This window comes from Mixophyes fleayi, chromosome 11 (assembly GCF_038048845.1).
Source record: "Mixophyes fleayi isolate aMixFle1 chromosome 11, aMixFle1.hap1, whole genome shotgun sequence".
In the NCBI taxonomy this organism is placed as follows: Eukaryota; Metazoa; Chordata; class Amphibia; order Anura; family Limnodynastidae; genus Mixophyes; species Mixophyes fleayi.
In genome coordinates this window covers 36,208,489-36,236,429 of record NC_134412.1, presented here as the reverse complement: position 1 = coordinate 36,236,429, position 27,941 = coordinate 36,208,489, and the positions used below count along the sequence as shown (strand labels likewise).

General features: G+C 38.0%; 1 protein-coding gene across 2 annotated transcripts in view; it reads left to right on the top strand.

Moving 5' to 3' along the window:
• Positions 1 to 27,252, top strand: part of DBP (D-box binding PAR bZIP transcription factor) — a 47,355-nt gene extending 20,103 nt beyond the window's left edge. The window contains exons 4-5 of one of the 2 annotated variants that reach the window (XM_075189820.1): positions 14,468 to 14,688; positions 16,697 to 27,252. In XM_075189820.1, coding sequence (XP_075045921.1) covers positions 14,468 to 14,688; positions 16,697 to 16,912 — 437 coding nt within the window. In that variant the 3' untranslated portion in view covers positions 16,913 to 27,252. Of the gene's footprint in view, positions 1 to 14,467; positions 14,704 to 16,696 lie in introns of both variants that reach the window. The other variant, XM_075189819.1, reaches the window with a different exon arrangement.
• The last annotated feature ends 689 nt before the right edge of the window (positions 27,253 to 27,941 follow it).

The following is a 27,941-nucleotide window of genomic DNA, read 5'->3' as shown; positions in this document are numbered from 1 at the left end:
CTTTCCAAGCAAAAGGTCCACACCCGCATAATACACATTACCACCCCCCACCCCCACTGACCACCACACTTAGTCCATTTTAGCGCCCAATTCAAACACTAAAAACGCATCACAGTACATAATTTAGAGGCCATCACAATACATACTGCCTCTATATTCAGCTCTAGCCATATAAGAGCTCTTTAACCCCCCACTCATACTTTAGCCACACCCCTCATAGGAGGTACCTAACCCCCACAATATACAGTGCAAATAGGGCTGTAAACAGGGCAAAGAGCTATAGACTTACACCGGCAAAAGAGCTATAAACCACTTAAAGCCCTAAAAGTATATTGAAGGTACCAGCCCATTCTGTGTTCTCCACACGCAAATATCTGCCCCCCCACCCTACCCCCTCTCTCTCCCCCCCCCCCTTTCTCTCTTCTTTTCTCTCCCCTTCCCTCTTCTCTCTCCACAGGCTGCGCCACAGCAAAAACAAAAAGACTGCCCCATTGTGGCATACAGACTAAATTCCCTAACATACACACTCACAGACAGAGAGAGACTAGCACATCTGCCTCACAGCGCTGGGGTCATGAGTTCAATTCCCGACCATGGCCTTATCTGTGTGGAGTTTGTATGTTCTCCCTGTGTTTGCGTAGGTTTCCTCCGGGTGCTCCAGTTTCCTCCCACACTCCAAAAACATACTGGTAGGTTAATTGGCTGCTATTAAATTGACCCTAGTTTGTGTGTGTGTGTGTGTGTGTGTTAGGGAATTTAGACTGTAAGCTCCAATGGGGCAGGTACTGATGTGAATGAGTCCTCTGTACAGCGCTACGGAATCAGTGGCGCTATATAAATTACTGATTATGATAATGGGTTTCCAGACAGAATATTCTACACATTTATATATGAAGGGTGTTTTAGATCAATATCTGCTATAGTCTTTAGTGTTTTAAAATCCTCTCCATATATTTAACTGTTAATTAAACACCAGCATGTCAAATACTGGACTCCCTTAACTGGCAATAATCAGTCAAGTGTAAACTTGGTCAACTGAATTTACTTGGTGTAAACTGAATCATCAGCAAAGCAACAGGCCCCAGCACTAGAATTGCTTTAAGGTTTCATGAGTGATGTCATCAGTCCTGCTGCACTCCCTTCCGTTACAGCACAGATTCAGTATGTCATTGCTGAATCCGTTCTATAACCCATATTTTTAGCCTTGTTCAGATTTTAATATTATTCATTTTTAGTTGTCTCTGATTTAGCATACTGGTATGCTTAAATTATGCTGTATAGCAACATAAGCAGTAGAGAGGCCTGAAAAATATTCTTTAACGGGTTAGTTACTGCCCCTCCCCATCCAATACGCTGCTGAATTCCCTATACACATCCCATCCTTAGACTTGTGAATGTCGCAGTTGCTGAAGACTGGAGTTCTCCAGACATGTTCTTCAGTCTTCAAAACAAACATTTGTGATTGTCTTTAACAATGGGGGGGCCCTGCAGCATGGAGACATTAACTGACAAGGAGGAAGTTGCTTTAGCGCAAACAACCCATTTTAAGAGTAGTAAAATAAAGTTGAGGGCCTAACACTTTGATATTGTCTACAGCTTAAAAGAGTCAAGGTCTAGCTTTGATACCTCTAAAGCAGGCCTGTCCAACCTGCGGCCCTCCAGGTGTTGTGAAACTACAAGCCCCAGCATGCTTTGCCAGTAGACAACCTGTTGATAGCTGGAAGGGCATGCTGTGACTTGTAGTTTCACAACATCTGGAGGGCCGCAGGTTGGACAGGCCTGCTCTAAAGTATATATATTTTTAAAGGGACATTTACTTATTTAAAACACTTTTTTATGTATTTTTAAACATTTTGTTTTGCTAAATAAAACATAAATAGACGTATGTCCGTGTCCGTGAGGACAGGTATTACTTGGTAAATGAAGCCGGTACACTACCATTGCATTGCAATATGACCACTGGATATACTGTTTTGTTGGAGTCAGTAAAGGTACTAACTGCAAAATATGCACAACTCATTTAACATTGAAGAAATGCATTTGACCACTGTGCACATGAACTTTCCACTTCTGAGGAAGTGTCTCCTTGCAAACCCTATGTCTGAGCATTTGCAGATTTGCAAAACCAAAACCCAACCCAGCTTGCCCCTGACTAGTGGATATGCAGTACTTAGCACAATATACAATACTGGGAGATAAATACTCAACAAAATAAGAAAGAGGAAACAATGAATTATAATTGAATGCATATACTTATGTGGATCTAAGTGCGTAGCAGGGGTCCAAGCTTAATTGGGAATACGTGGCTTCTTCACTCAGCAAATGGTGTTTGAGAAGTTTTGAAGGTGATAAGGGGGGATGATCACCTGTTCTTTGAAGGTAATGAGTTCCAGAGATACAGTGCTGAGCAGAAAGGGGTTTTAAATGACATGCCAAAGCTATGTTAGTATATGTAGTGAAAAGTAGGCCAGCCACAGAAAAACACAAACCGCAAGCAGGGGTGTAGTGAGAGAATAAGTCAGGGATGTGAGGGTTTCAAAATCCTTGAAGAATAAGAGTAGACATTTGAATTGAATAAAGTATTTGATGGAAGCCAGTTGAGAGACTGGAATAAAGAGGTGTCAAGGGGATGAGCTTGTAATTCTAGCAGCTGCTTTTGGAGATTACAATAATCAAGATATGAAAGTACAAGAGCCTGAATGAGCATTTTGGCAGTGGAGACACATCGGACAGGTTGTAATTTAGCAATGGAGAAGGAAATGACAGGATGTAGAAGTAGCTTAAATGTGCAGGGAAAATGAGAGGAATCGTATGACTCCCGCAAAGCATGAGGAACAGTGTTCATGACTGTATCCTTTACTGTGATCGCAATGTCTATTGATGACAATGGCTTTGGTGGAAAGATTCGTTCAGTTTTGGACATGTTTATTTTAGCTGCTTTTCTGTTATCCATTAACTGGATGAGTATTATTAGCAATTGAAATTAAGTAGATCTGTCAAGTGTGGAAAGATAAAAATGTAAGCTCTCACATGCAAGGTCCTCTCTACCTATTGTCCCACGTCTGTCTACTGTCTGACTCCCTCGTACGTCCTGTCATGTCTTTTGCTGCACTCTGTGTGAGTCCCCATAGCATTACTCACACTCATCTGTGCTACTTACATGTATCACCTCATCTGTGTGTTACGTGCTTCTGTATCCGGCGATACGGAATCTGTGGCGCCTTAGAAATAAATAAATAATAATAAAATGTATATCATCTGCATAAGGTGATATAGGCGATATCTGAAGCCAGCTACTGATTTTCCCAAGCGTCAATGTGTAAAAAGCGGATAGCAGATACCCTAGGCAGGGCCGGATTAACCCGAGGTCTAACTGAGCATCCAGGGGGCCCTTCAAAGTCCTCAGCAGCATTATTGATCGGTCCGGGGGCGGGGGCGCCCCCAGCCCGATCAATGCTGCTGAGCACTGTCACTGTAGTCCTCCGTCCCCGGCGCTCAGTAATCTGCTTACTGAGGAGATCTCGAGAGTGAACTCTTGCGAGATCTCCTCAGTAAGGAGCTTACAGCGCGCCGGGGACTGAGGACTACAGTGACAGGTAAGCGCTTGGGGGGGCCCTCACGGGGTACGGGGGGGGAGGGAGGGTGGCGGGTGGCTCACATTGGGGGCCTCACTGGGGAATGGAGGCGCCCTTAGCCCAGGGGCCTCCATTCCCTTAATCCGACCCTGACCCTAGGCAGAACCTTGAGGTGGCTTAAGTGTTTGGATTCAAAGATACAGGAGTGATTAGTGTCAATTAAGTTTTTTGAGCCTGGTAGATCCAGACATATCAGGTCTGTATAGTTTATAGAAGGAGGATTGGACAGACCGTGAATGAGATATGCATGAGACATGGTTGTGCTCATGTTGGTGAAATTGTGAGATCAGATATGGAGCAACTTGTGGTGCATACTAGGGGCCTAATTCATTAGGGATCTTAACTTAAGAAACTTCTTATTTCAGTCTCCTGGACAAAACCGTGTTACAATGCAAGGGGTGCAAATTAGTATTCTGTTTGCACATAAGTTAAATACTGACTGTTTTTTCATGTGTACATGCAATGTGACACAGCTGTGACACATTGCATGTAGTGGCGGAACAACCTTTGGTGCAGCAAGTGTGCACCGCTAATTGTAGTTCTGTACATTTAATTTTACCCTGTTGGATTAATTGATCATATCTAACTTGTATTAAATGTGAGATTAGATCACCATATTTCACCATAGCTGTGTGATCTGTATGACAAATAATGTCCTAGGAGGTTAAACCAGTCCGTCACATCACAGTTTGTACAAGGGATTACATTAAATGTAAGGCACTATTCACTTTCTTCTGGGTTGAAGCTTGGCAACAAGAATGCACAAAGTTGGCCAGCTTTAAAGAGGACAGAGTACATAGGTTATACAAGGGGCATTGCTAGGGAGAGAGCAACTACACATATTCAGAGAGTCCATTAAGTATTTTTCTTCCTTTTCCTACAAATGTTCAGACATGCAGGCATTTTGCAAAGAGAAAATTATTTGCAATTCATTGCATAACCATTTTCATTAGTGTCTGCTTATCATTTGGTGCTCCCATATTTGAGGTAGTTGTTATATTTATTTTACCACCCTTCTTTCCCCATTATGAATGGTGAGAAGCTGTGTACGAGCTTTACTGTGTGCTGAAAGAATTAGGGGTCTATTTATCATTGGTCGTTAGTGGGCAGCAGTGAGAATCATTTTGCATTGCTGCATACCACGGTGATACACAGTGTCCCATCGCTGGTATTTATGAGGCCAGGGCGCACTATTACGGTAATAGTGCGCGTAAATACTGGTAGTATGGTACTTTTCTCGCTGGATTTCAGCTCGCAGCTCCCTGAGCCGTGAGCTGCAATCCAGCTTACTATTACCGTAATACCGGTAATAGTTTTACCGCCGCGGGGATTCTAAACAATTGAATATGCCCTACTGTGTCAGTATTTGTATCTGCTCATAAAATGTAAGATCTGCATGTCTCACAGTGAAAGAGCACTTACTTGCCTGTAAATATTACACTGCAGTGTAGTTTTTTGTTTGTATTTTTTAAAGTATGGCTTATATTGTAGGTACATCTTGGCAAGGGGACTGTTGAAATTCCTGCAACATTGTTCAAATATATACATTAGAAGAGAATTAATGTGGTTATAAATGACATATTGGTGGCGCTATATAAATAAATGGTGATGATGATGACATAGGTGAGGCAATATGTTGTTCTTGTACCGAAATATACATTCAGCCGTTATGTAGCAGAGTGTTAAAAGGGTTGTCTCAAAGCTCCCTTCCAGCATAGTGTACTAAGAACTGTCCCAAAATATTTTACTCCATAGGTTTTACTTAAACTCTTAAAATGAACACTTGTGCACACAAGGGTTATGAGATGATGCATTTATTTATTCCCCATAAAAGTGTCATGTAAGATATCAGTTCTAAAGTTCCCTCACTCAAATGATTCATTTAAACGATAAATAAAGGTAAATTGAGCAGTATTTTAGGAGAAAGCGGTTAATGGAAGGGGTGGTAAGCTGTTGGACGTTTTAAACTTTTGCACACAGCGCCTCTTCAGAGTTTTCTGCTTCTGGTTTGCAGAGGCATCTGCAGAGAGCGGCGTGGCCTGCACTTCATGTGCATTGGGTGGACCATCCAGGTTTAGCAGTGTAAAACCAAAGCATTTTACATTGCAAATCCTTTGCCCTTCTTAAGTGATGCCCTGTTCCTGTGCCTGAGAGTCTAGTTCACTTGGAGGGTTATGATTTGTATGCTCATCATGCTGCTCGAATGAGAAGTCCAACAGGTAGTGCATAGCAAGTTGGGGAATGGGAGAGGTTAAGGGGGTGCTTCAAAGACATATGGTTAAAGTTAATTAATTCATATTAAACACATAGGTTTGCCAGTTCAGCTATTATAAACTGCACATATGTGAACTACACATACTACCTAATGACACTCCAATTAAGTTAGAAGCATGTTGCATGCATGTCTGAAGTTGTTGCTGTGATTCAAGAATACTGCATGCATTATGCTCACACTGTAGTCAAGCAGTTAGTATGTTATATATTTGTTCAGTGTAACATCCACCATTATCATCATCAGCTATTTATATAGCCCACTAATTCCGCAGCGCTGTACAGAGAATTCACTCACATCAGTCCCTGCCCAATTGGAGCTTACAGTCTAAATCCATGATCTGTCAAACCTGTAAACACTCTATTGCAGTAGTCCCAGGGATGAGTGACAACATTCCTGGCGATGTGAGTTGTCACGTTAGATTTTTAACCGAAAAAAAAATAATTAATGCACACATTTAAATGGAGTTCAAAAAATGGACTTGGAACAATTGCTGTGTGATTAGTTAGTACCATTTCCACAACTGGCAAAGGCAACATTGCAGCTACTGATACTATTTGAAGTCGAAGTTTAATAAACATTATATGTACAAGTATAAAAATCTGAACATGTTTTTCAAGGGAGTGCGAGAACCTATTCAGAGAATCAAAAGGGTAGCACAGTGGCTAAGTGGCTAGCACTTCTGCCTCACAGCACTGGGGTCATGAGTTCAATTCCCAACCATGGCCTTATCTGTGAGTAGTTTGTATGTTCTCCCTGTGTTTGCGTGTGTTTCCTCTGGGTGCTTCGGTTTCCTCCCACACTCCAAAAACATACTAGTAGGCTAATTGGCTGCTATCAAAATTGACCCTAGTGTCTCTCTCTCTTTGTGTGTGTGTGTGTGTGTGTGTGTGTGTGTGTGTGTATGTTAGGGAATTTAGACTGTAAGCTTCAATGGGGCAGGGACTGATGTGAATGAGTTCTCTGTACAGCGCTGCAGAATCAGTGGCGCTATATAAATAAATGATGATGATGATGAAAGGGGTACCAGACACCAAAAGGTTAAGAATCACTGCTCTATTGTCTTATAGTTAATTGAGTAAAAATGTGGCTCTAGTATGAACTCAATTGGTCACCTTGTGATTCTGGATAAGTGATTCTAGTATATCCAAGTGTATGTATATATGCATGTATGTATGTGTATATATAATACTAACAAATATTAGCCTAACTTGGCTTCATTATATAAATTTCTACTATGTTATATGTGTTTAATAATTGAATAATATTGTCTGTTTTTCTATGGCATGTTATAAAAGATGCAAATAGCATTCCTATGTGGGCACAGATCTACCCACATAAGCTAGCAACAACGCTTTGCAGAAGACTGGCAGCAGATCTGATCCTGCATCTAGCCTTCCCAGCCCCCTCCCATTTCCCCCCTAGGAATTTAGGATTTCACATCAATTAGTCTCGCTCAGCCAGCTTCCTTTGTACAAGAAGTCCTCTCTCCCTACTCCTCCCCTCCCTTCTTCTTTTTCTACCACCCTCCTTAGCATTCCCTTCCCTGGGGCCACCTCACACTCCAGCTCCATGTGCATGCTCACCGCAAACAAACCTCTCCCTCCCATCCAGAGAGCATGGCCAGCCAGGGAAATCCACTCACGGGGAGCAGCTGCAGGAGCTGACATGTGCTAGGCCAGTGAAGGAGGCGGGGAGGGCAGGGTTTGGATCAGCAGACGCTTTCTGTGCAGCCACATGAGGCCGGATTACTGTACATAGTCCCGTGCACAGGCGCAGCAATCACCTGTGTTCACATATCAGAGAATCACTCACCTACTTCTGCTGCCGGACGTTGACCTCACACAGGACATTGTGCACTTTCAGTTCTTTCCTAGGCTTGGGCAATCCTGAACTCTCTAGCTGGTGTTGGAACTATAATTACCATCATGCCCTGACAGGCATTTGCTGGGCATGCTTAGAATTGTAGTCCCACATCAGCTGGAAACACAGATAGTCTACTTCTGGACATACATTGCGAAATTATGACTGTAAAGTATTGTGTATTAATTAATTCCAATTACCCCCAACCGTGTACAAACGCTTAATCGCCAGTGGAATGAATACTCTTCACAACCATATTATACCTATATGACCAGACTTATTTTCAATGGTTTTGTTCTGTTTCTTAATCTACCAAAGCTAATTTTGTATTGTGTTTTTTTTTTTACAGACTTATAGGAGTTTATTTTGTTAACATGTTAAAGTATCTTTTATGTTTTATGTTAATTAGCTAGGAGGAAAAAAAAAATCCTTAAAAACACACTTTCTTCATTTCTAGTTACTTTTTTACTTTTACACATGTAGAGCCATCATACCAATTTATACTGGACTGTTTAATTCTCCTGAATACAGGGGTGCCAAATTTGTTTCTATTTTAATCAAGGTCCTAGTGAGATAAAGGGGCAGAAAGTGTTTGTTGTTGTTTTCTTTCTTTTCATTTTACTATTTGTTGTTGGGTTTTTTTTTGTGGGGGGGGAGGTGGATTGGGAACGGGAGTGGATTTTTTTTTAGCATGGGACTCAATAGGTTTCCCATATTTTGGTCATGCCACTTTCTGCTTTTGCACTGTGCAAATTGTGTTCAGCTTTCAATTGTATTTGTACACATCAGGGGCCCATACGCCATTTAATTTAGCCATTTATGGGTGTAAGGACATTTTTTATTTTTTTTTGTATTTATTATTTTGCAAGCCATTTTCTGGAGGATGTTATTAAAACTGGTGGTCTATAGGTCATTTTGCCTTTAACAGATTTCGTTACTAGCTCATCAACCTTTAAATAACTATAATAGTGATTTTTATCTCCATAAAGTATCTCCAAAGTGGACTTGTCATCAACTAGAGAAACCAAAATTCCGTCCATACATGCAAAGCTCTAAGAATGAATCTAATCTTCTGTATCTCAAACCCACTAGGAATTTCCTCAGACCCCAGCAGTAGCAGCAACCAACGCCAGTTTACTAACGCAAGCACTGGGTGTATGGATATTCATAATTATAGTGAATTCAACAATCAATGGTCTATCCAGTGTTTATTAAAACTGCTGTAAGTATTCTTACAGCATTTGTCATAGTGAACAATCTTTCACTGATTTCATAGTTCCTTAACACTTTGTTCTGCTCTTCACGGTAAGGATGTGGCACACATTGTGCATATAATTTGATAACAATCTATTGATGCTTATATCCTGTAAGCACATTGGGTGTGTTTGACCACAGAAGTACACCATGCATCTGTGTATCCATCCAAGTCATGAATGTCCTCCGTGCATGGGTGTGTGTGAATTTACTAGATGATACATCGTGTAAAATGTGCTGCACATCCTTGCTGTGTGTCTCTCATTCCATGCAGTATGTTCTGGTATCCTCCTACACACGTGCTTCATCCTCAGGCTCAAAGCTTGCTAATCACCAAGTAATTCGGAATGTAATTGTGCAGGACATAAGCTGTAGTTCCAAGACTCATGCTACACAGAAACAAACCACTTTCCTGCCTTTAAATTTAACATTTAAAATAATACACATGTAATAAGCTTTTCATGATATTTACTGCTATTGGTTACTTTATTTGAACGTGATTTAATAGCATGAGCAATACATTACATATTATACATTTGGAAATTATTCACTCAAATTAGCTTGAAACCGTGTCCAGGTCTGATTGGTGTGACAGTTCAAGTTCCCATATTGATTATGTGTCTCCGAGTATTGATTTTTGCTGTGACAAACCTTCCATGATGATGATGTAGTTATTTGTGGTGATGTGTTCATCGAAACAGTTTATTTTAAGACTAAAAGCTACTTAGAGTTTCACAGTGCATTAGTATGAAGCTCAAACTGCATTCTCCTGGCACCACAGTGCAATTAAGTGCTGAAAGAGCAGAGCTTTTTCTAGTAAAGCTTATAGGAAGATATAGCACATATAGGGGTCTATTTATGTTGTGGTGAAGAGCCTAAATTCTGTTAAAAGTGTTGGAAGAAGACTTTTTCTTCTTTTGTTCCCTTTAACAAAGGCTCAAACTTCAGATAAATCAGATATTTAAGCATCCTTCATCTTTTTAGCACTGTCCCCATGTATTAAGAATGAATGCTGCTGTCAGAATATTATATTGTCTGGCAGTTCAATGATACCCTTCTAAAGATGCCTTTTATACTAGGTTCAGTTGTAGTACGTTTATGTAAATATTGTTTTATTGTTGTTTTAAAAATTCAGTGTAATTGCCAAGTTCATGAATTTTACGCAGACTATTGGTGTGTGTGTATGTATATATTTTTATAGTTATATATATATATATATATATATATATATATATATATATATATACTTTTATATATTTTGTGTATGTGTGTATATATATATATATATATATATATATATATATATATATATATATATATATATGTATATATGTGTGTGTTTGTATACATTATGTGCACACATATACAGCCATGGCCATTTTCCTCTGACTCCTGAATACTCCAGCCCCAGTCATCTCCCTCTGACCCCTGGATGCCCATGCCCCAGTCATCTCCCTCTGACCCCTGAATGCCCATGCCCCAGTCATCATCCATGGACTGCTGGATACTCCTGCCCATCATTTCACTCTGTCCTTTCTCATATCTCTCACTGTTCTCACGTCCCTCATCCACTCCACTTATCTCTTGCCATGTTGCTGCAGAGCGCGTTTTCCTCAGAGGAAGTGGAGTATGAACGTATCTGATTGATCTAGAAAGCCAGCCCGAACGCATAGCATTCTAAGACATCAGTTGTCAGCCAAATTTGCCTCATTCATGCAGAAATGTATGAGGCTACTCTAGAGCAAAACAGTGTTGTAAGGAAGGGAGTACTGGGTATCGGAAAAACCACCTAAGTGGACCACACATGGACCATATACTGCCTTTTATGTCTCTAATGAGGTAAAGCAGTTATTAGGAACCTATTCCTACTTATCCGTTTTAATTTGTCAGCATCCGGAGTATGAATTATGGCAAAATAAGCACTGTTAGCCAAGTATTTTCGTTTTCACAAAGGCACGTTGTGACAATTTGACATACTTCGATTTGCATGACTGTCATAGCCTTGCAGCTGGACAGGGCATTTACTTTGCTACCCAAGTCAACCTCTTTTTTTGCAAGTACAGTAAGCAATGTCAACGTAGATTAAGTGATATTGGGGAATATTTCTTCCGGCACAATCCTTAATCTCATCTGGAAGCTACATACTATGGTGATCACCATTATACATACCATCCATTGCAACTGTTTCAATGGTTTTTAGAAGTTGATGCATTCCAACTTGGACCTCCACAGGTAACTCTTGGCAGATGTAGCTTACATGAGATGGAGTAAAGCCTTGTGACGGCTTCTCCAAACAGCGGCGATTGTCCTGTAGAGTGGGGGCTTCCCACGGTAGCATTAATAAGTGGCGCTGCTGGTGAGAAAAGGTTGTCCAAAAACAGACAATCTATTTAATGCAAATGTCACTACTTACTTTTGCAGTGATTTAGAGCTAATTGCTTTGATCGATAATGTGCGGCAGTACTGTACATTTAGATGTAATACTCCAGCTCATCAGCTCCTCAGTGTTGTTGGCGTGGGAGTTTCTGCTTCAAGCAGAAGACTATGGAAATAAAAATAGACATGTCTTCCATTTTCAGGGCTTCATCTGAATTATGCATGCTTGAATTGCTAGCACAGTTGCTAGCATATAACATTTACAGCCTAACTAGACTGCATGGCACAGATGTATGCCTGCTACCCATAGGATTTGTTCCACCTTACTGAACACTCCCTTTTCACAGTTCACTTGTAGTGTTTCTGCTGATATGCCTGAGCACAGCAGTGTTTAACCCTTTCTGTGTTGTAGTTAGGACTGTGTCATTAAGATGGAAAAATATTGGTGAATAAAAACAAAAGCATTCCTGTTTTTGAGAAAGGCTTTGAATATCACATATCCCCATAATGCTACCCTATAACCTAATAATAATACTATATTGTCTTTTAATGCCATCAGAGCTCTATATCCCAGAATACTGGAGCCCGGTCTGTCACCACAGTGCTGCCCCCTAAGGCCTTTGCTCTCACACTCAGACACTGCTGTAGCCTAAATCTGCTTTTTTTTTTATTGAACTCAGGAAGGGAAGTTTTAGCCTGTTGTGAAAAAAAAAAGAAAAAAATTATTTAGCTGGCATTTCGATTAGAAAAAAAATGCCTTTTCCCAAGATGGCGACAGCGAAAGGAGGATTGCTATGCTACATGTACCACTGCGATGCTTTGCTTTCATCGATGATAGCATGGTGGCAGATCTTAATAGATAGGGAGAAGTATTCCCGGCTTTGCCAGAGATAGGGCTTTTTTTTTCTACCTAATAAATAGAGCCCAATGACCCACAATGGAATCATCAGATTGTGTAGGTGCGATGTCAAGGAATGCAAACATCCAGATAAATTTGACACTGTGTGCTGAATAACCTATGCCTGCGTTTTATATTTATTTGTAGAAAATAAAACAAAAAAATTACCTTTTTAGTCGCATACAGCACTCACTTGAGCTGGCATGTGTATATGTGACAAGGGCTTAATCACAACTAAACCACCTGGTTTGTTTACAAATGATTAATATCCTAAAAATGTTATCTTGCTATCCTTGTCCACAATCTGCAACCACCAAGAACTGCTTTTAAAGCTAACACTTTGTTAAGCTGGGTACACACTACACTGTTTTCGTCCAATAATCGGCTGAAACAGCCGACATACGACCGCTCGTTCAAAAGTCGGGTCAGTGTGTACAGTTACACAATGGTCGAAAGTCTGCCCAAATGGACGATCGTCGCATCATTTGGTTGGTCGTACCGTTTAATATTTTTGTTCCAATCTCGTTTCCGCTGTGCAGTGTGTATAAAATTCCGACCGATCCACAACAGTGAGTACCAAATTACAGTCTTTGCTCACGACAACATGGCTCTAAAAAGTCGCTGAAGGGACGTCCGCTCTTCCCTTTATCGTCCTAAACAAGGCTAGTGTGTATGCAGTCCATGGACCGAGCGATCGGACCATCGATCACATGTAAAATCGCTCGGCATAAAAAGTTGGTCGAAATTTCTGTAGTGTGTACCCAGCTAAAGAGCTCCCACGACAAACAAACTTAATTTAATCATCATTCGTAAGCCAAACAATCTCCTGTATTTCAGTTATGTAGAGTTTTTAAAATGACTAAGCTATCTAGCACATGAATTAATTGAGAACACAAAGGTAGAAAGTTATAAAATGGAAATGAGTGTGATAAAATAGTCACAATGCTTAACATAACAAAGAATAATACAGTGTCATACAGTATTTAAAATGCAAATGAGTTCCTTTAAATAAAAGGGAGAAAAGCAGACACAAAAAAACTCATGTAATTCCTAGATTTCTGTACTGGGGTAAGTAGAAATATGGATCAGTCCTCAATAACATATTGAACCCCAAGATAAGAACAATTATTGATCACATAAAATGACCTTATAATCATGCTTCTACAGCCCCAGCTCTCCTTTCCTGTGAGGTCACTAGCACAGGGCTGTGTATATGCTAATGGGATTGTGGGACAACCTATTCAATACACATACAATTCAGTGGGAACTCTTAAAAATGAAACAGTCTTTTGCCCATACATCATAAAAATAATTTGAACATTCAATCAACATTTTACCAATTTATACACAGATGCATATGAAATATGAAAATATTAGGTTTATTATTGGCAACATCATTTTATTACTATATCCTTTCTATGGGATTAATATTTAAGTTCAATGTATGTTAGGGGTCTATATTCACTGGTTATAAATACATACAGACTTCTAGATAAGTATCAAATGTGTGTATCTAAGATGCCTGCATAATTACTGTATTCTTGTCTGAGGCATATACGGGATCAGTAAATGACAGGGAGTGCTTGGTTCTTCTGTTTTCTGGTACCACCAGATAAATTAGCTCTCAATTTAAAAACACATGAATATGTGACGCAACATAGGAGCTCTCATTGCTTTATAGTTAAGGCTTCTCTATTAGGAGGAGCGCTATGAAGTGGCGGCTGGCTTATCATATATTTGCATATGTGTGTAACGAAGATTCCTGCATTATATGTACAAATAGAATAGCTGCATTTTTTCTGGTTCACAGGGGGATTTTTCTGTGTCTCTGACACAAATTAATGAACTGAAAAGGGACAAACAAGCCTTTCATATTAATTAATTTGTGTCCAGGATAATTCCGTCAAATGGGAAATACCATAGCAGACACATGTCTGTGTGATGAAGTGGTGCATGCTGCTATTCCTGTAATGGATGCACCAAATGCACATAAAAAAATGTATGTGTCATTACATGAATTTTTCATGTGTTTATCAGACACAAATTATGAATAAATGAGAAAACACAAAAGATGAGCAGAGAAATCACAAAGGTGTGAATGACCCCTTAAAATGATTTTACCACAAATCGTATTAATATTATACTAACAGATATTGTTTTCCACACTAGGCCAGATTACTCCTTTATCAAGAGAAAGTCCAAGTCCTGTGGATCCGGAGTCTGTGGAAGTAATGATGAACTTTGACCCAGACCCTGCTGACCTTGCCTTGTCCAGTGTGCCAGGACATGAGACCTTTGACCCTAGGAAGCACAGATTTTCTGAAGAGGAACTGAAACCCCAGCCTATCATGAAAAAAGCGCGAAAAATCCAGGTGCCAGATGAGCAGAAGGTAAAAAGAAAAAAGGTCATGCACCATTTTGTTGTGGAAAATAAATATAACTTGTATAACATGTCCTGTTATTGGAGGATTAGTTTCTGTTTGATGTTTAAAGTATTTTAAAATGCAAGCAAAAACCGCTGAACCTTTTACCCTTTGGGAGCTGCATTGTTATTATAAATATTTATATAGTGCCAACATATTACACAGCGCTGTACAGATGTTCCGTCAATTTAGTAATGACATTGTTTTGAATGTGTGCCCGCCTCTCAAAAAAAATGTATTTGCGATTGTTCTAGAAGCATGACTTTGACTTGTGCATCAAATCCATACATTGAACACTGGTTTGCACAAAAACAAAATCGCTCCAATCTGCTGGGTCAACCGAACCCTTCAACAGTTCATCTCTACTCTGTAGGAATGATACTGAACTGTTTAAATACATGCAACATTATTGTCAACTCCCATGCACATGCACTTCAAGTCTTCTAGCTGTCCAGATTGCTCCACTATAAGTGGTGGGATACATGGACAACCACTATGATGCTGTTATAAGGGGGTGCTTTTGATTGAGGATTCACATCACACTTAAAAAATAGAAAAGAAAGTGAATCGGTTATACAATGATAAACTGTGATGTAAAGTTATAACCAAAGCAATTAAATACCACACGTACTTCCCACAAAACATGTAGACAAGCAATACATTTCTATTTGCGGACATGTGGCTGGTTGTTAACCCTGTACATTACTAAGTGCACTCCCACGTCATTCCAGATTTTGCTCTACACCTACCCTGCACTCAGGGAACTTCCAGAAATTACAAAATTTTGAACCCCTGCAAACCCTGCTGTCTGGATTTGCAAATCCATGCACTTCTCCATTAAACTGGGTGCCTTTGTGCAATACATTACACAGTAATTGGGCAGCAAGCCTCTACCTGTGCACTTTTTTTAAATGACCCATATAGTGTAGTTTTTTTTTTTTTACATTTTGATTAATTGTCTTCTGTTGCTTTGTATGTTGTGCCACATACAATTATGGCTGCAACTGCCAAATAAAATGCTATAACTTTGGGTACTTTTTCAATTGTAGTTTGTTTTCTTTTCTTATTCTTTGTTTAAAAAGAATAGTATAATTTTATATTGTTCTTATTAAATTGTACCTATGGCTTGCACACAATGCAGTGGTTCCTCCACTATAAAAAGGCCTAAGGTACACTTTTAGCCTGTAGTACCCACATTTTTTATCTGGAATCCCTAGTGTCATTGTGTTCTGGGACCACAAAACAGGCACTTCTCAATAGAATGTATTTGTGTCCCTGACGATCAGCGGACCCCAAAAACATTATATGACACCGCACTTAGGATCTCAATGCACAAGTTCTGTACCTTTTTGGTTTAAGGGACACACAAAACTTTAGTATATTTGGCAATATTTACTTTAGATAAATTAGCTAGAGAGCTGGAAAATTGCAACTAGACTCAAAAGGGTTAAATTAACTTTCCTTGTTATGCAGATAATGATAGCAACACAGTAGCCTCCTACTGTTCGGTCTGGCTGCTGAGCAACAAGTTCAATGTCAAATTTGGCCACACCATGATGGCAAAATTGGATGATATCCAGCCACTTGACGCACATGCCGAGCAGCCAAAACTTGTCCGGCTTCACTAGGGTCAGTTAGCACGGTTGGAATATGACTGCTTACATAGGCCAATAGCAGTAATTTTCAGATAATCCAATCAAATAATCATAATTATCGAGTTAATTTTTGGATATATTGGGCCAGTTGCCCAATATTGCTACCGATATTACATCCTAAGTGGCCAGCTTAATATTTGCACAATGCTTATTTTGATTCCACCAATAATAGTGGACTTGCACTTTCTTCTAGGAGTCAACGAAGATTAATATGTGTATTTATTTTTTTAGCATTACTACAATTTCCATATTATTGTGGTAGGCAACGTGTATAGCTTAAACAACTTTTGTAACTTTTGATCGCTCTGTTTTTCTTATAGGATGAGAAATACTGGAACCGGCGGTACAAAAACAATGAAGCTGCCAAACGTTCACGAGATGCTCGTCGGCTAAAGGAAAACCAGATCACAGTCCGGGCTGCCTTTCTGGAGAAAGAGAATTCAGTATTGCGCCAAGAGGTAGCCAAAATTCGCCAAGAACTCTCTCGTTACCGAAACATACTGTCAAAATATGAGTCGCAGCATGGAACCTTGTAAAGAACAGAGAAAATGTGTAGCTGTCCCACTTGGTTGCACGAACTAACATGACTTCACAGGAATCTTCCCCCACAACCTATTTTTGGTGTTTTCCCAAGATCGGTCCTTTTTCACTGATAAACAACACAAGATTTAGAGGGCATGAGAGACACATGGGAAGCAGTCCATCAAACTCTTTTGCCTTGCTTTCTTCCTCTAAATGTCAGCATTCCATCAGGACCTCCTTTTCTGCAGGACAAGGGTGCTATGTTGACTTCTAAACACTATTTGGGGTATCACCAGCAATCGAGCAAAGGAAGGAGGGGAAAAGGAAGCCAAATCTGATTCTGAGGAAGCCAAAGCTGATATTTGATTCTGAACACAGGGCACTATCCAATACACCAGCTAGCACATACGGCTAATTACTTGGTATCTGATAATCCTTGCACACAACTTTCCAGTAGCATTGCAATTCTTTTGATTATTTTTCTATGTGTCAGAGAAAGGTTAATAGATACAACATGAATGAGAGAGAAAAAAAAGTGTAAAAAATGTATATATGTAAAGGGAGTATGCTAATATTGAACATTTATTGCAATTAAACAAGCAGATAAGGTGTTGAACAAATATTTTGAAAATATTGCGTTAGGACTGCAGGGATTTGTTACTGTGCTATTGTATTAAAGCGAGGATGGACAAACTTTCAGTACTATTGCTGTTGCAAACTACATGTTTCATCTCTAAATCTACATCTCCTAGGTAGCCACTGACCACTCCTGTGTCAGGAATGGGCACTATCCAGTACTCCCAACTATGAGCATCATTATGAGAGATGGAGATCATGCTTGGAGTGCTGACAGTGCACATCCTCATTTTAATCTCCCCATTGTCAGGAAAAAGTAACTCCTGCATGGAGAATATCCAAAATCATTGCTAAAATGTATACGTTGAGAGCACTTCTTGTGGTGTGTTCTGTGGCATTGGCTTTACAGGCAACCGTGTCAGTCCACTGACCAATCCAGTAGTAAACTAATATTTCCAAAGCTTCTCTTTCAATCATCAATAAATGTACTTTACTATTTTTTTATAGAGTAGATTCAGGAGCTAAAAGTTTGGTATTTATTAATACGTACGTTTATTTTTCAACTTTAGTGTAACATTAACAGCCCTATAATATTGTTTTACCTGCCATATTAGAGCCATATATTGTCAAGATGATCAATATTTCTCTTTGTTAGTTGTTTTAAAACAGTTCAGGATTATGGTTTTATACAATTGTATTCAAATTCTGAATTCTCTTAATTCCTTGTCAACTTTTCAAGATGAATTCTGTGCCAGTGGTTTATGGGATGGGGAACGTGGATATTTTTAATGTACTATAGGAAGGTTCTCAGGATAGTTTGTGGCCACAGAAATTTCCATTTGAGATCACTGTTGTTATGTACTAGCAATAGCACACATGTTGTTGATGCCCCGAGGATTAATGTTGACTTTCTGCAGATCACTATGGTCTTAGGAAATAGAGGGTAGCATGCTTTACAAATTAAGACCAGACTAAATGTTCACAACTAGTCGCTGGATTTCCCCTTTTGTCACTCCAACATTAATCATTGCGCATACTACTCATGCTGGGCAAACCAATTGTTCACTAATCTCATCATATATCGGTTTGCTGGTGCTCTACACTGAACATGATACAAACATTGAATGAACAAATAGATTAAATCATTTTGTTAGTGACATTAAATCGTTTTGCTACACAAATTGTACTACAGTAGAACGAAAGGTTAATCCAGTCCTATGTGTTAGAAAGTAAACATCAATCATTAACTTTGAATGGACGTATAAAGGTGAAAATACGTATGAAGCATTGTGTTACCAAAACATGCTGTGTATTTTTAATTTGTCACAAAGTGTAGCTTTTCAAGACAAAAAGCATTTATTCACAGGCGTTTGCCATAAACTATATGTTAAAGTTCCTGTGTCAAGATAAACATGCACATTTCTCAACCTGGTTCTTGGCAAGATGAAAATATGTTAGATGAAATGTGCATTTGGTTCATTAGCCAATAAGAAGAGTGAACACAAACTGAGACTGGAAAGGAATGGATTATTGAAGTGTAAAGCTAGTAACCATCTGAATGACACCCCTAACAGTTAAAGGTTTATGGATTCTATAGTAGTTCTGGGTATGAAATGCGATTTGTTACATTGAGCTGCAGTTTTTGAAGAATCCCTATTGTCACCAACCATAGAACAGCAAATAATGATCAGGCATAAATAACAAGCAAACTACCTATTAGACTGAAGGTTAATTGTACCATAAAAAACTCTGCCAGATGGGTGCCTGCGGGGCAAATTATTCTTATTGACCCAGATAGTAGCCATTGTGTGTGTGTGTGTGTGTGTGTGTGTGTGTGTGTGTGTGTGTGTGTGTTACAGCGCAACAGATTTATACATATTTCATGACTGGAGATCTAATATAAACTGATATTTTTATGTATTTCAGTCACAATTTATGCACTAAGTTCCACCTACTTGCCTGAGACCACTTATATTACATAGAAAGTTAATCGGTAAAGCAAAACCAAAATATATATGAGCACACAGTCTATATCTTCGTTGTAGGCTTTCATAACCATGGCACATCCCTGCGTTCCTTAGTTTCCAGCTCCCCAGGCAATTGCTGTACTCTTGATCTGTTCTAAACTTGTATAGAGACATATAGGGCTTGAGTCATTAAGGAAAGTTAGGCAAAAAAAGGAGTAAATGTTCCTGGGACAAACCATGTAACAATGCAAGGGGTGCAAATTAGTTTATTATTTTGCACATAAGTTAAATACTGAATTATTTTTTTCATGTAGCACACAAATACTTGATAGCTTTGTGTACACTGAAATTTCAAGTTGATCTAGGACATGCCTTACCCCAACTATAAATCTGTCCCCACATTTTAATTTCAACTCACCCTCCAATGCAACATGGTTTTGTCCAGGTGCAAAGTTACTCCTTTTATATACTTTGCTTTCTTTAATGACTCAGGCCCATAGTGTAAATGTGAGATGACACCCAAGTGCGTCTCCTCTAGATTAGCATAAGAATAAAAAGAGGAGAGACATCTGGAAAAGTGTTCAATAAAATTTGGGCTAAATCCTATAAACTCCTAATCATACAAATTATATATTAAACAGCCTGGGAACAGGGATTGTATGCCTAGCTATAAGTCCATCTTAATGGATTCAGAGGGACTCTAGCTTGATACTAGCAGCACTTCTAACCAGAAACTCCATGATTATTGATAAGGTGTTTTGTACATGCTGGTTCAATTACATTTAGATCTCAATTATTGTGAATCTGCATTTGGCACTTTTATGTGATTTTATACTTGTTCCACTTTTCCAAAACCTGAGAGGCAAAGAAGAATGACTGTGTATGGAAGTTTGCATATCTGTAGAGAGTGTATTATATATTTTACTTGCACTAGCTTATAATGGATAAAGAATAATATTGTAGATTTTCTGGGTTCTCAGATATACAGTATAGAATATGTTTGTTTTTTTCTCAAATGATCTTTGTATTTTCTAGATCCTTTCTATACTTACAGACGTCTCGCGTTTACTTGTCTGGAATTGACAAGCCAAAAAAAACCCATACAAATGTTTGACCCAAATGTATGGGGTCTCTTTATTTTTTATTTTGCATGAGGCACTTTTAAAAGCGATGCGCTACAAATATTGTACATGTTCAAATGGATGCACCTTATGCACTATATATATAATTGTCACAAAACGTCACTTGATGACAGATTCAACTATTAGGCAATCAATACCGTACCAAGAGTTCATTTCTGAGGGTAAATATTTATCATGGAGAATTTAGATACATTATATATTAATTGCTATTTATATAGTTGTCGGCATTATTACAGAAACAATGGACAGATTTGTTGCAATTTTACTGTAGTTTCTACTTTTTATCCTTATGATATTGTTAACCAAACAATTTACAACTCTGGGTGCCTTACTGTATGGTACAGATTGTATGCTCCTCATCATTGGTTCAATCTCATGTCTCCTTACTTTATGCAGCCTACTGGCATTGTGTATTCATTATAAGCATGGCCCATGGTTGGCATGCTTGGTTTATTTACATTTACAGAAATGTGGGGGATAAGGATAAATCAAGATCTGGGGAGACGAGTGACGGGGGGCAGTAGAGAGATACAAGGCTATGGGAGCACCCTCTTAGTATGCCCTGGGTCATTGCATTGATGACCTAGTTAAAAACAACCCTAGGTTTCCACACAAAATTGTACCAGTTTAAACTGCTTTGCAAAACGCAGGACAATCCATGTTAATTGAGTGGGTATATGTAATGTCATTTTGTTTATGGGGGAATGCATTATGCTACAGCTTTCTGTTAATTTTACTCTTTGTGATACTTATTAGCCAAAAATTATATAAATGCCAAATAGCTTCTATGAGAATGATATGGAACGAAGGACCACTAACCTAAAAATCAAGTTGGTTTATATAAAAGAGATGCTATTAGTATTTACATATGCACATTAAAACATTTGAGTAGCTTAACGGAATATAATTATTTTGATGAGGTTGTGATCGTGCGGGAGGTTTTTCTACCCAAAAACGATTCCATTAATCAAAGTACAGTGTAGTCTGCCTCTTTTAACTAGCTTTTGAAAAGAAAAAGGCTCATAACATTGAATACAAGCTATACATAAATGCAATATCTAGAATCTCAAGTTTTGTCAAGGTAGTGGAAATTTTAGTAGAGATGTTTAAACTGCCCGAGTGAGTTTGTAATGCGTATTGAACCTACCGGTTCGGCAACCCCCAAACTTATGCACAAATTGCTTGTGATTTGGCCAAGTTTGCTCTCCGGTTGACCTATATTCTGAAACTGAATTTAACATGGCAACTGATACGCAAACATGCTAGATTTTCAATCATGCTACATATATATCAAGAACATTCAACAAATGTGTTATGTGGACCTCGAACGTGATCGTAGCAAACATCAAACAGATTTAACAAACGTTAGAGAATTTTGCACGATTTTTAAAACCTTTCAAGCATCTCTAACTTTTATAATATAGGAATATTATTAGTGGCTCATTTATAAAAGGCAATTTCTATTAAGTTTAGTGGTCCTATGAAAGTCACTTATTTAAGAGAGGACTTACTTGCAATTTAAATGTAGAGAGGCCTTTGTCCCTTTTTCTTAGTTTTCACTTAATTTGTATGTTTCTTAATTACTCCTTTAAAAATGAAATATGCTCATGTTGCTATGGAAAATTTATTTTAATAGTCATAAAAATACTCTTAACAAACTCCACAAGAAAAATGGTATATTCAATTTTAGCAATTGACAAATCCAGGTGTTTTTTATTGCAGTTTCTAAGCTTTTGTCTGCTTATCAAAACTACGATCCTCCTTCTGGTGGGAGAAGCATCTCAGATGTTAATGCTGACCTAAGCTTGATGGAAGCAGTACTTTAATAAGCAGAAAAAGTAAATTGAAGAAAAGCGGTCATGTCAAAACCTTTATAATATTCAATGAAACATGATCTGTTTCATTAAGTATTGCTGTCGCAAGCTAACATATTTTTTCTGCCAATAGAAAAATAAAGCCTCCTGGATTTATCAACATTTGATGATTTGGCAAAGAACCAGATTTTTAGGACTGTCTACACGCTAGCGATGTCCTATTGAAATGTCATACAATAGGGCCAATGAACTTTCTCAGGAAAATCGGGGTCCACTGGGATCATTTGCTAACACAGCACACTATTATTATTTCTCATTATTTAATGGGATATCCTTTCCGATTAAATAGAGGAACCCTCAGAACATCAAAATTTCCCCCACGCTCTCTGCATGGGTGCCAGGGATCTCCACAAGCTTCAGAAAATTACCAAGCAAAACCAATGTTGATGCCTTTAGTCAAGTTGATGCCACATTTAGGCATTTACTTTTTACACACTAAGATGGACGGAATGTTGGTAGCACAGATTGACGGAGCTTCGTCATTTCTTATCTGAAATAAGTACAGCGCATCCTCTTCATAATGACATTACTTATCACAAGGTATTTTAAATGTCCATTAAATATATCAGTTAAATTGTATTAAACCTTTTATAGCACTACTCTCAACATACCACAAATTTTCTAGATCGGAGGTATAAACAGAGAGCCCTAAATGTTTTACTATATATATATTTTTATTTTTTTTTAAACTGCCAAATTATGGTTATATTTAGCACAAGAAAATATATTCAGAGAAGAGAACAATATATATAAAGATATATAATATAGATGTATAGATATATTTATTTTATCATCCAAGAAATATATTTGTAAGCAATAAAGGTCACAGATAACAGGGGGCTTGGTTTTCCTTTGACAATATGTAAAAGATTGTATGGTTTGGTGCTTGTGTCATATTATGTTGTTGTTGCAAAACCATTTTATGAATGAAGCATTTTGTACCGATTTGTTGCAATCCTGTAATAATTAGTAAAGCTTATGTGTTTTGTGTTCCCATGAGTTACGCTGTCGTTCTTCTTTTTTTTTTTTTTTAGCACATTATACATTACTTATGTCATACATGTTCTTTATAGCATGAGCTGAAATTGATCTGTGTGCACCTTTTACAATACACTAGTTTGGCAGGTGTATATGATAGTAGTATTTTATTACACTGGATGTCTTTCATCCAGGTTAATCCCAACTGGCTATACTGTACAATGTTAATAAAAGACCTATGTGGTGCCTTGACAGTAACATGGGGGGGAGTACTAAGCGTTCTAAACACTTTTGTATAGTGTTGACATCTGATACAGGCCATGCATTCAACACATTATGATGATATAGAATAGAATATAGTATTGAATGAGTGTCCAAATCCTTATTTTACTACATATTTCTATAGATCATTCTTCAGATGACTGGATCTTTAAATACATGCACATAAAGATTTCATGAGAAGTACTTAATCTTTTATTTTTTAAATGTAAGGAACTAAACTACAACTGGGTGGCATAGACAATAAGGGGTTTTGAACTACTACACGCAATGGATATTTAGTATTTGATATAATTTAATACGTCATAGGCCCCCTTGTATCTGCCACTCGGTTGGTGCCAGTAAGTTTACTAACTGTCATTAAACAAATATTACATTATTTGTTGAAAGAAAAAAAGATCAGTTAAATATAACACCTTTTACACTAGTAAATTACATAGAGCACTTACCACCACCCAATGGCTTGGGATAAGAATAGTGTTTCAAACCTATATATATCCTATACCCCTCTGTTCGCTATATATTACTAATTTACTTTTGCATATGTTTTTGAACAGAATATAAAGTGTCACTGATAATTTTGCCCGTTAGTACATTATTTATTTAAAAAAATAATTTCAAGTGTTGGCAACACTGGTTGAAATCGGGTCATTTGATAGTCTCTGAAAAAATGGACCTTCTCAGTACTCATATTTGTTACTGGGCAATGGGAAATTAGAGGAACATGATTTTCCTTTAATAATTATTTTTTTATTAAACATAGACCTTTAACATGGGTCAAAAAGTGAGACCGTATTTGTTGCCATTAAAGCATACACATCGCCATTTTGTGGGCAGAACCAATTTTCTGCCCAATCACTTTACTACGATCTAGTGAAACTACTGAGAATTATATGTCAAATTTTTACAAATGAAAAAAAAACAACCCACAACTGTCAATACACAATGATCTGACACATCCAGAAATATGGTCTAAATTGCACTGTGTCCCTTTCACATCACTGTTAACTATACTACACAAGATGCTTTTCACATGTGAACATGTGCTTTAACCTTGAGCAAATCTATAGACTTTTGAATAGCCACCTGAGATACCACACCGCAGCATGCAATTATAAAACCACTTATTCTGTTTTCTATTATATGCAACTTAAAGCCACACATTACCAAGCTAAGTCAATTTGTGTTGTATAAAAAAAAACCTTTTTTTCATAAAGAAAGTACAAATAGTGGCTACTGTATAGCTACATATATAGACGCAAGCACTAGTTGTATGAAAAATGTTAGGCTCATCAAGAATGGAGAAATGCTTATAGATTGCTTTTTAAAAACCTGAAATGAACATAATTTTAAACCCTGTGTTGTGTTTACCTGTAATTTTGCACAGTGGCATTACTTTTAAGGTTACTCTAAAAGGACTCTCTAGCTGATATTTTATTTTTATGTATGCTGTTTTTGATGGACTATTTGGAACAGTACCACTAAAATACAGTCTGTTTTATTTGCCTATAAATATTACAGTTTTATTAGGGAGCTATCAAGATTATTTTTACTTGCATACACATGACGTGTACTTGGTGCCCTCCATTTTTTTCGCCTTTGGATCCTATTGTTGAAAATTTTAAGCACTTCTGCGATTGATTTTGTGTTCTTCTCAGAACAGTTTAAAGTTAACTTGCCCAAATTGATTCTTTAAGTGTAGCTTATATTTCAGTGCAATGTGAGAACGAAGGATGTTTGTTTAGAAATAAGTACGTATTTTATTTTAGACTGACATTCAAGTTTATCATCATGGTTCTAATTGTGCAAGGGAAATGACTGAGCCTTGTTTGCCTGAAAGTGTCTTACTTTACTTCCCAAAGAGTGGATACCTTATTCATTCCGTTATTGCGTTTAGAACTGAATTTAAAGAGAATCTTATTCCCTTAAATATCATGTTCTTTTTTTTTTTTCTGGAGCTGCAGACTTCAGAAGATTTCAAACCCTTTATTATGATGGGGTGAATCTCCAACTCTCAAGTGTACCTATTACCTAAACATCGGCAGACATTGAACCAATATTCAGCCTATCCATTCACCATGTGCCTCATACCCCAGTCGTCGCTAGATCTTAGTGAATCAATAGGCTTTATATTTATGAGTATTGGTTTAGCCCACTGTGCCTCCAACGTGTGTAGATGAGAGGTACACCAGAGCTGGGGAATATCTTTGAGCTGTCTTCTCTCCCATTCTGGGAATTGTTACTGTTCTCTTGCTGTTGTTCGGTTGAATGTGCACGTTATGCGGACATGCACACCTGGGGGTAAATGTATCAAGTTTTGATTTCTGCAGGTCGCTGGAAATCGGCGATTTTGCAGGGGAAATTTAAAGCGGCAATGCCTTTGCCTTTACAAGGCATCGCCGCTTTAAATTTCCCTTGCAAAGTCGCCGATTTCCGGCAACTTGTAGAAATCGGAACTTGGTACATTTACTCCCAGATGTTTAATAAATATTAATTTACCAAAAGCTCACATCATAGAGATGGTGCAGTTCACCGTTTTATCCTGAGGACGTCCAACTGACAGAACAGTAGGAATCTAACAAGGTTATTTTGTAATTTAAGCGTGAATGAAAATCGGGGCCCTGACAAGGTCACACATAAATCGATCAAATCATACACAAAAGAATATACCTGTCTTCTACTACAATCTTAGATGTTATATGATGTCAACCTGCACTTTGTCTAGAGGCAATATTTGCATGGGGGCAATAGCCATTTTTTATAACATTTTTGCAGAAGTAGGTATAGAAAAGCGCACAAAACTTACCTACCTGGTCAATGTTACATGGCTGGATAGGAGGTAAAGCTAACACATGCAAACCACAACATCTGTATTATAATATAAGATATAATTGTAGAAGGGGAACCGGATCTATTTCTTTGATATACATTTCTGTCACTTTCAATAATGTTGATTACATCCATATCCTTTATTTAATCCTCTCTGGTGTTTATGGGTTGTGTGGCAGTTCATGAGAACAGTTTGTGGAATAGGCATGTATATGTTATTTTGCAATGGATGGTGGGTATTATTTATTTATTTATTTTTATTACTATAGAACGACAATCATATATAGAAAAGGCCTCCATTTCCTAGGTAAGATAGAAGCACAAAGAGAAGTCAGAGCCGCAGGGATAGTTAACGCGAATATATATTTGAAATCCTTTGTACGCAGTGGCAATGTGGGAGCAGAGAACACTGCACGTGTGGTTTGCTTTTATAAAGAAATGTAGTTGTAAAGATTCTATTTTTCTATGGGCAAGGGTGCTACCCAAAGGCAAAATGAATCAGATATTGATTTTCTATATGAACCAAACAGCAAATATATCATAAAAATAAGTGAATTGTTAAGCGCAGATTCTTTAATCACCAGAGAGGTTGAGAATCACAATCGTGATAATTGTTTTTAAGAGATTTGCTAATTTTACCTGTATACTGTGGTCTTGATCACCAATATCTAACATCTCCCAAATGTTAAATTAAAAATGGTTTGGTCAATATATGAGTCACATAGATCTGTAAAAACTGATATGTGAAGAGAGAGATTTATTTTAGAAAGTGGTCACAGCACAGTCAACACCGATAACCACACCCAAAAACGTATGTGTAGTTATTAGTATGTGTACTTTTAATTAAAATAGATTTCATAATTAACAGATTTAAGTAATGATTCAAGCCAAGAGACTTTAGTAAGCACCCTCCTGTGAATGGACACTTTGTTGTTGATTTTATGAACTAGCCATACTCTCAGGGCCTGATTCATTAAGGAGAGCAAAGCAAAATAAAAAAGGAGTAAATTTGCACCTTGGCAAAACCATGTTGCATTGGAGGGGGAGGTAAATGCAAAATGTGGGGGCAGATTTATATTTGGGGTAGGATATGTCCTAGATCAACTTTAAATTTAAATGTTAAAATAAAGCTATCAGGTATTTGTGTGCAAAATGAAAAAGCAGCCAGTATTTTCCTTGCGTGTAAAATAATAAAATAATTTGCACCACTTGCATTGTGTTATGGTTTGTCCAGGAGCAAACTTACTCCTTTTTTGCTTTGCTTTTCTTAATGAATCAGGCCCTTAAAGAGCACTTTGCTGTGAGTTGTAACTTCACAGATGCACTACCAAATCATAGAGTAGCAGACTTGCATTTGTATTCCTGTTCTCTAATACAGGTTCCGATTTACTGAAAAAA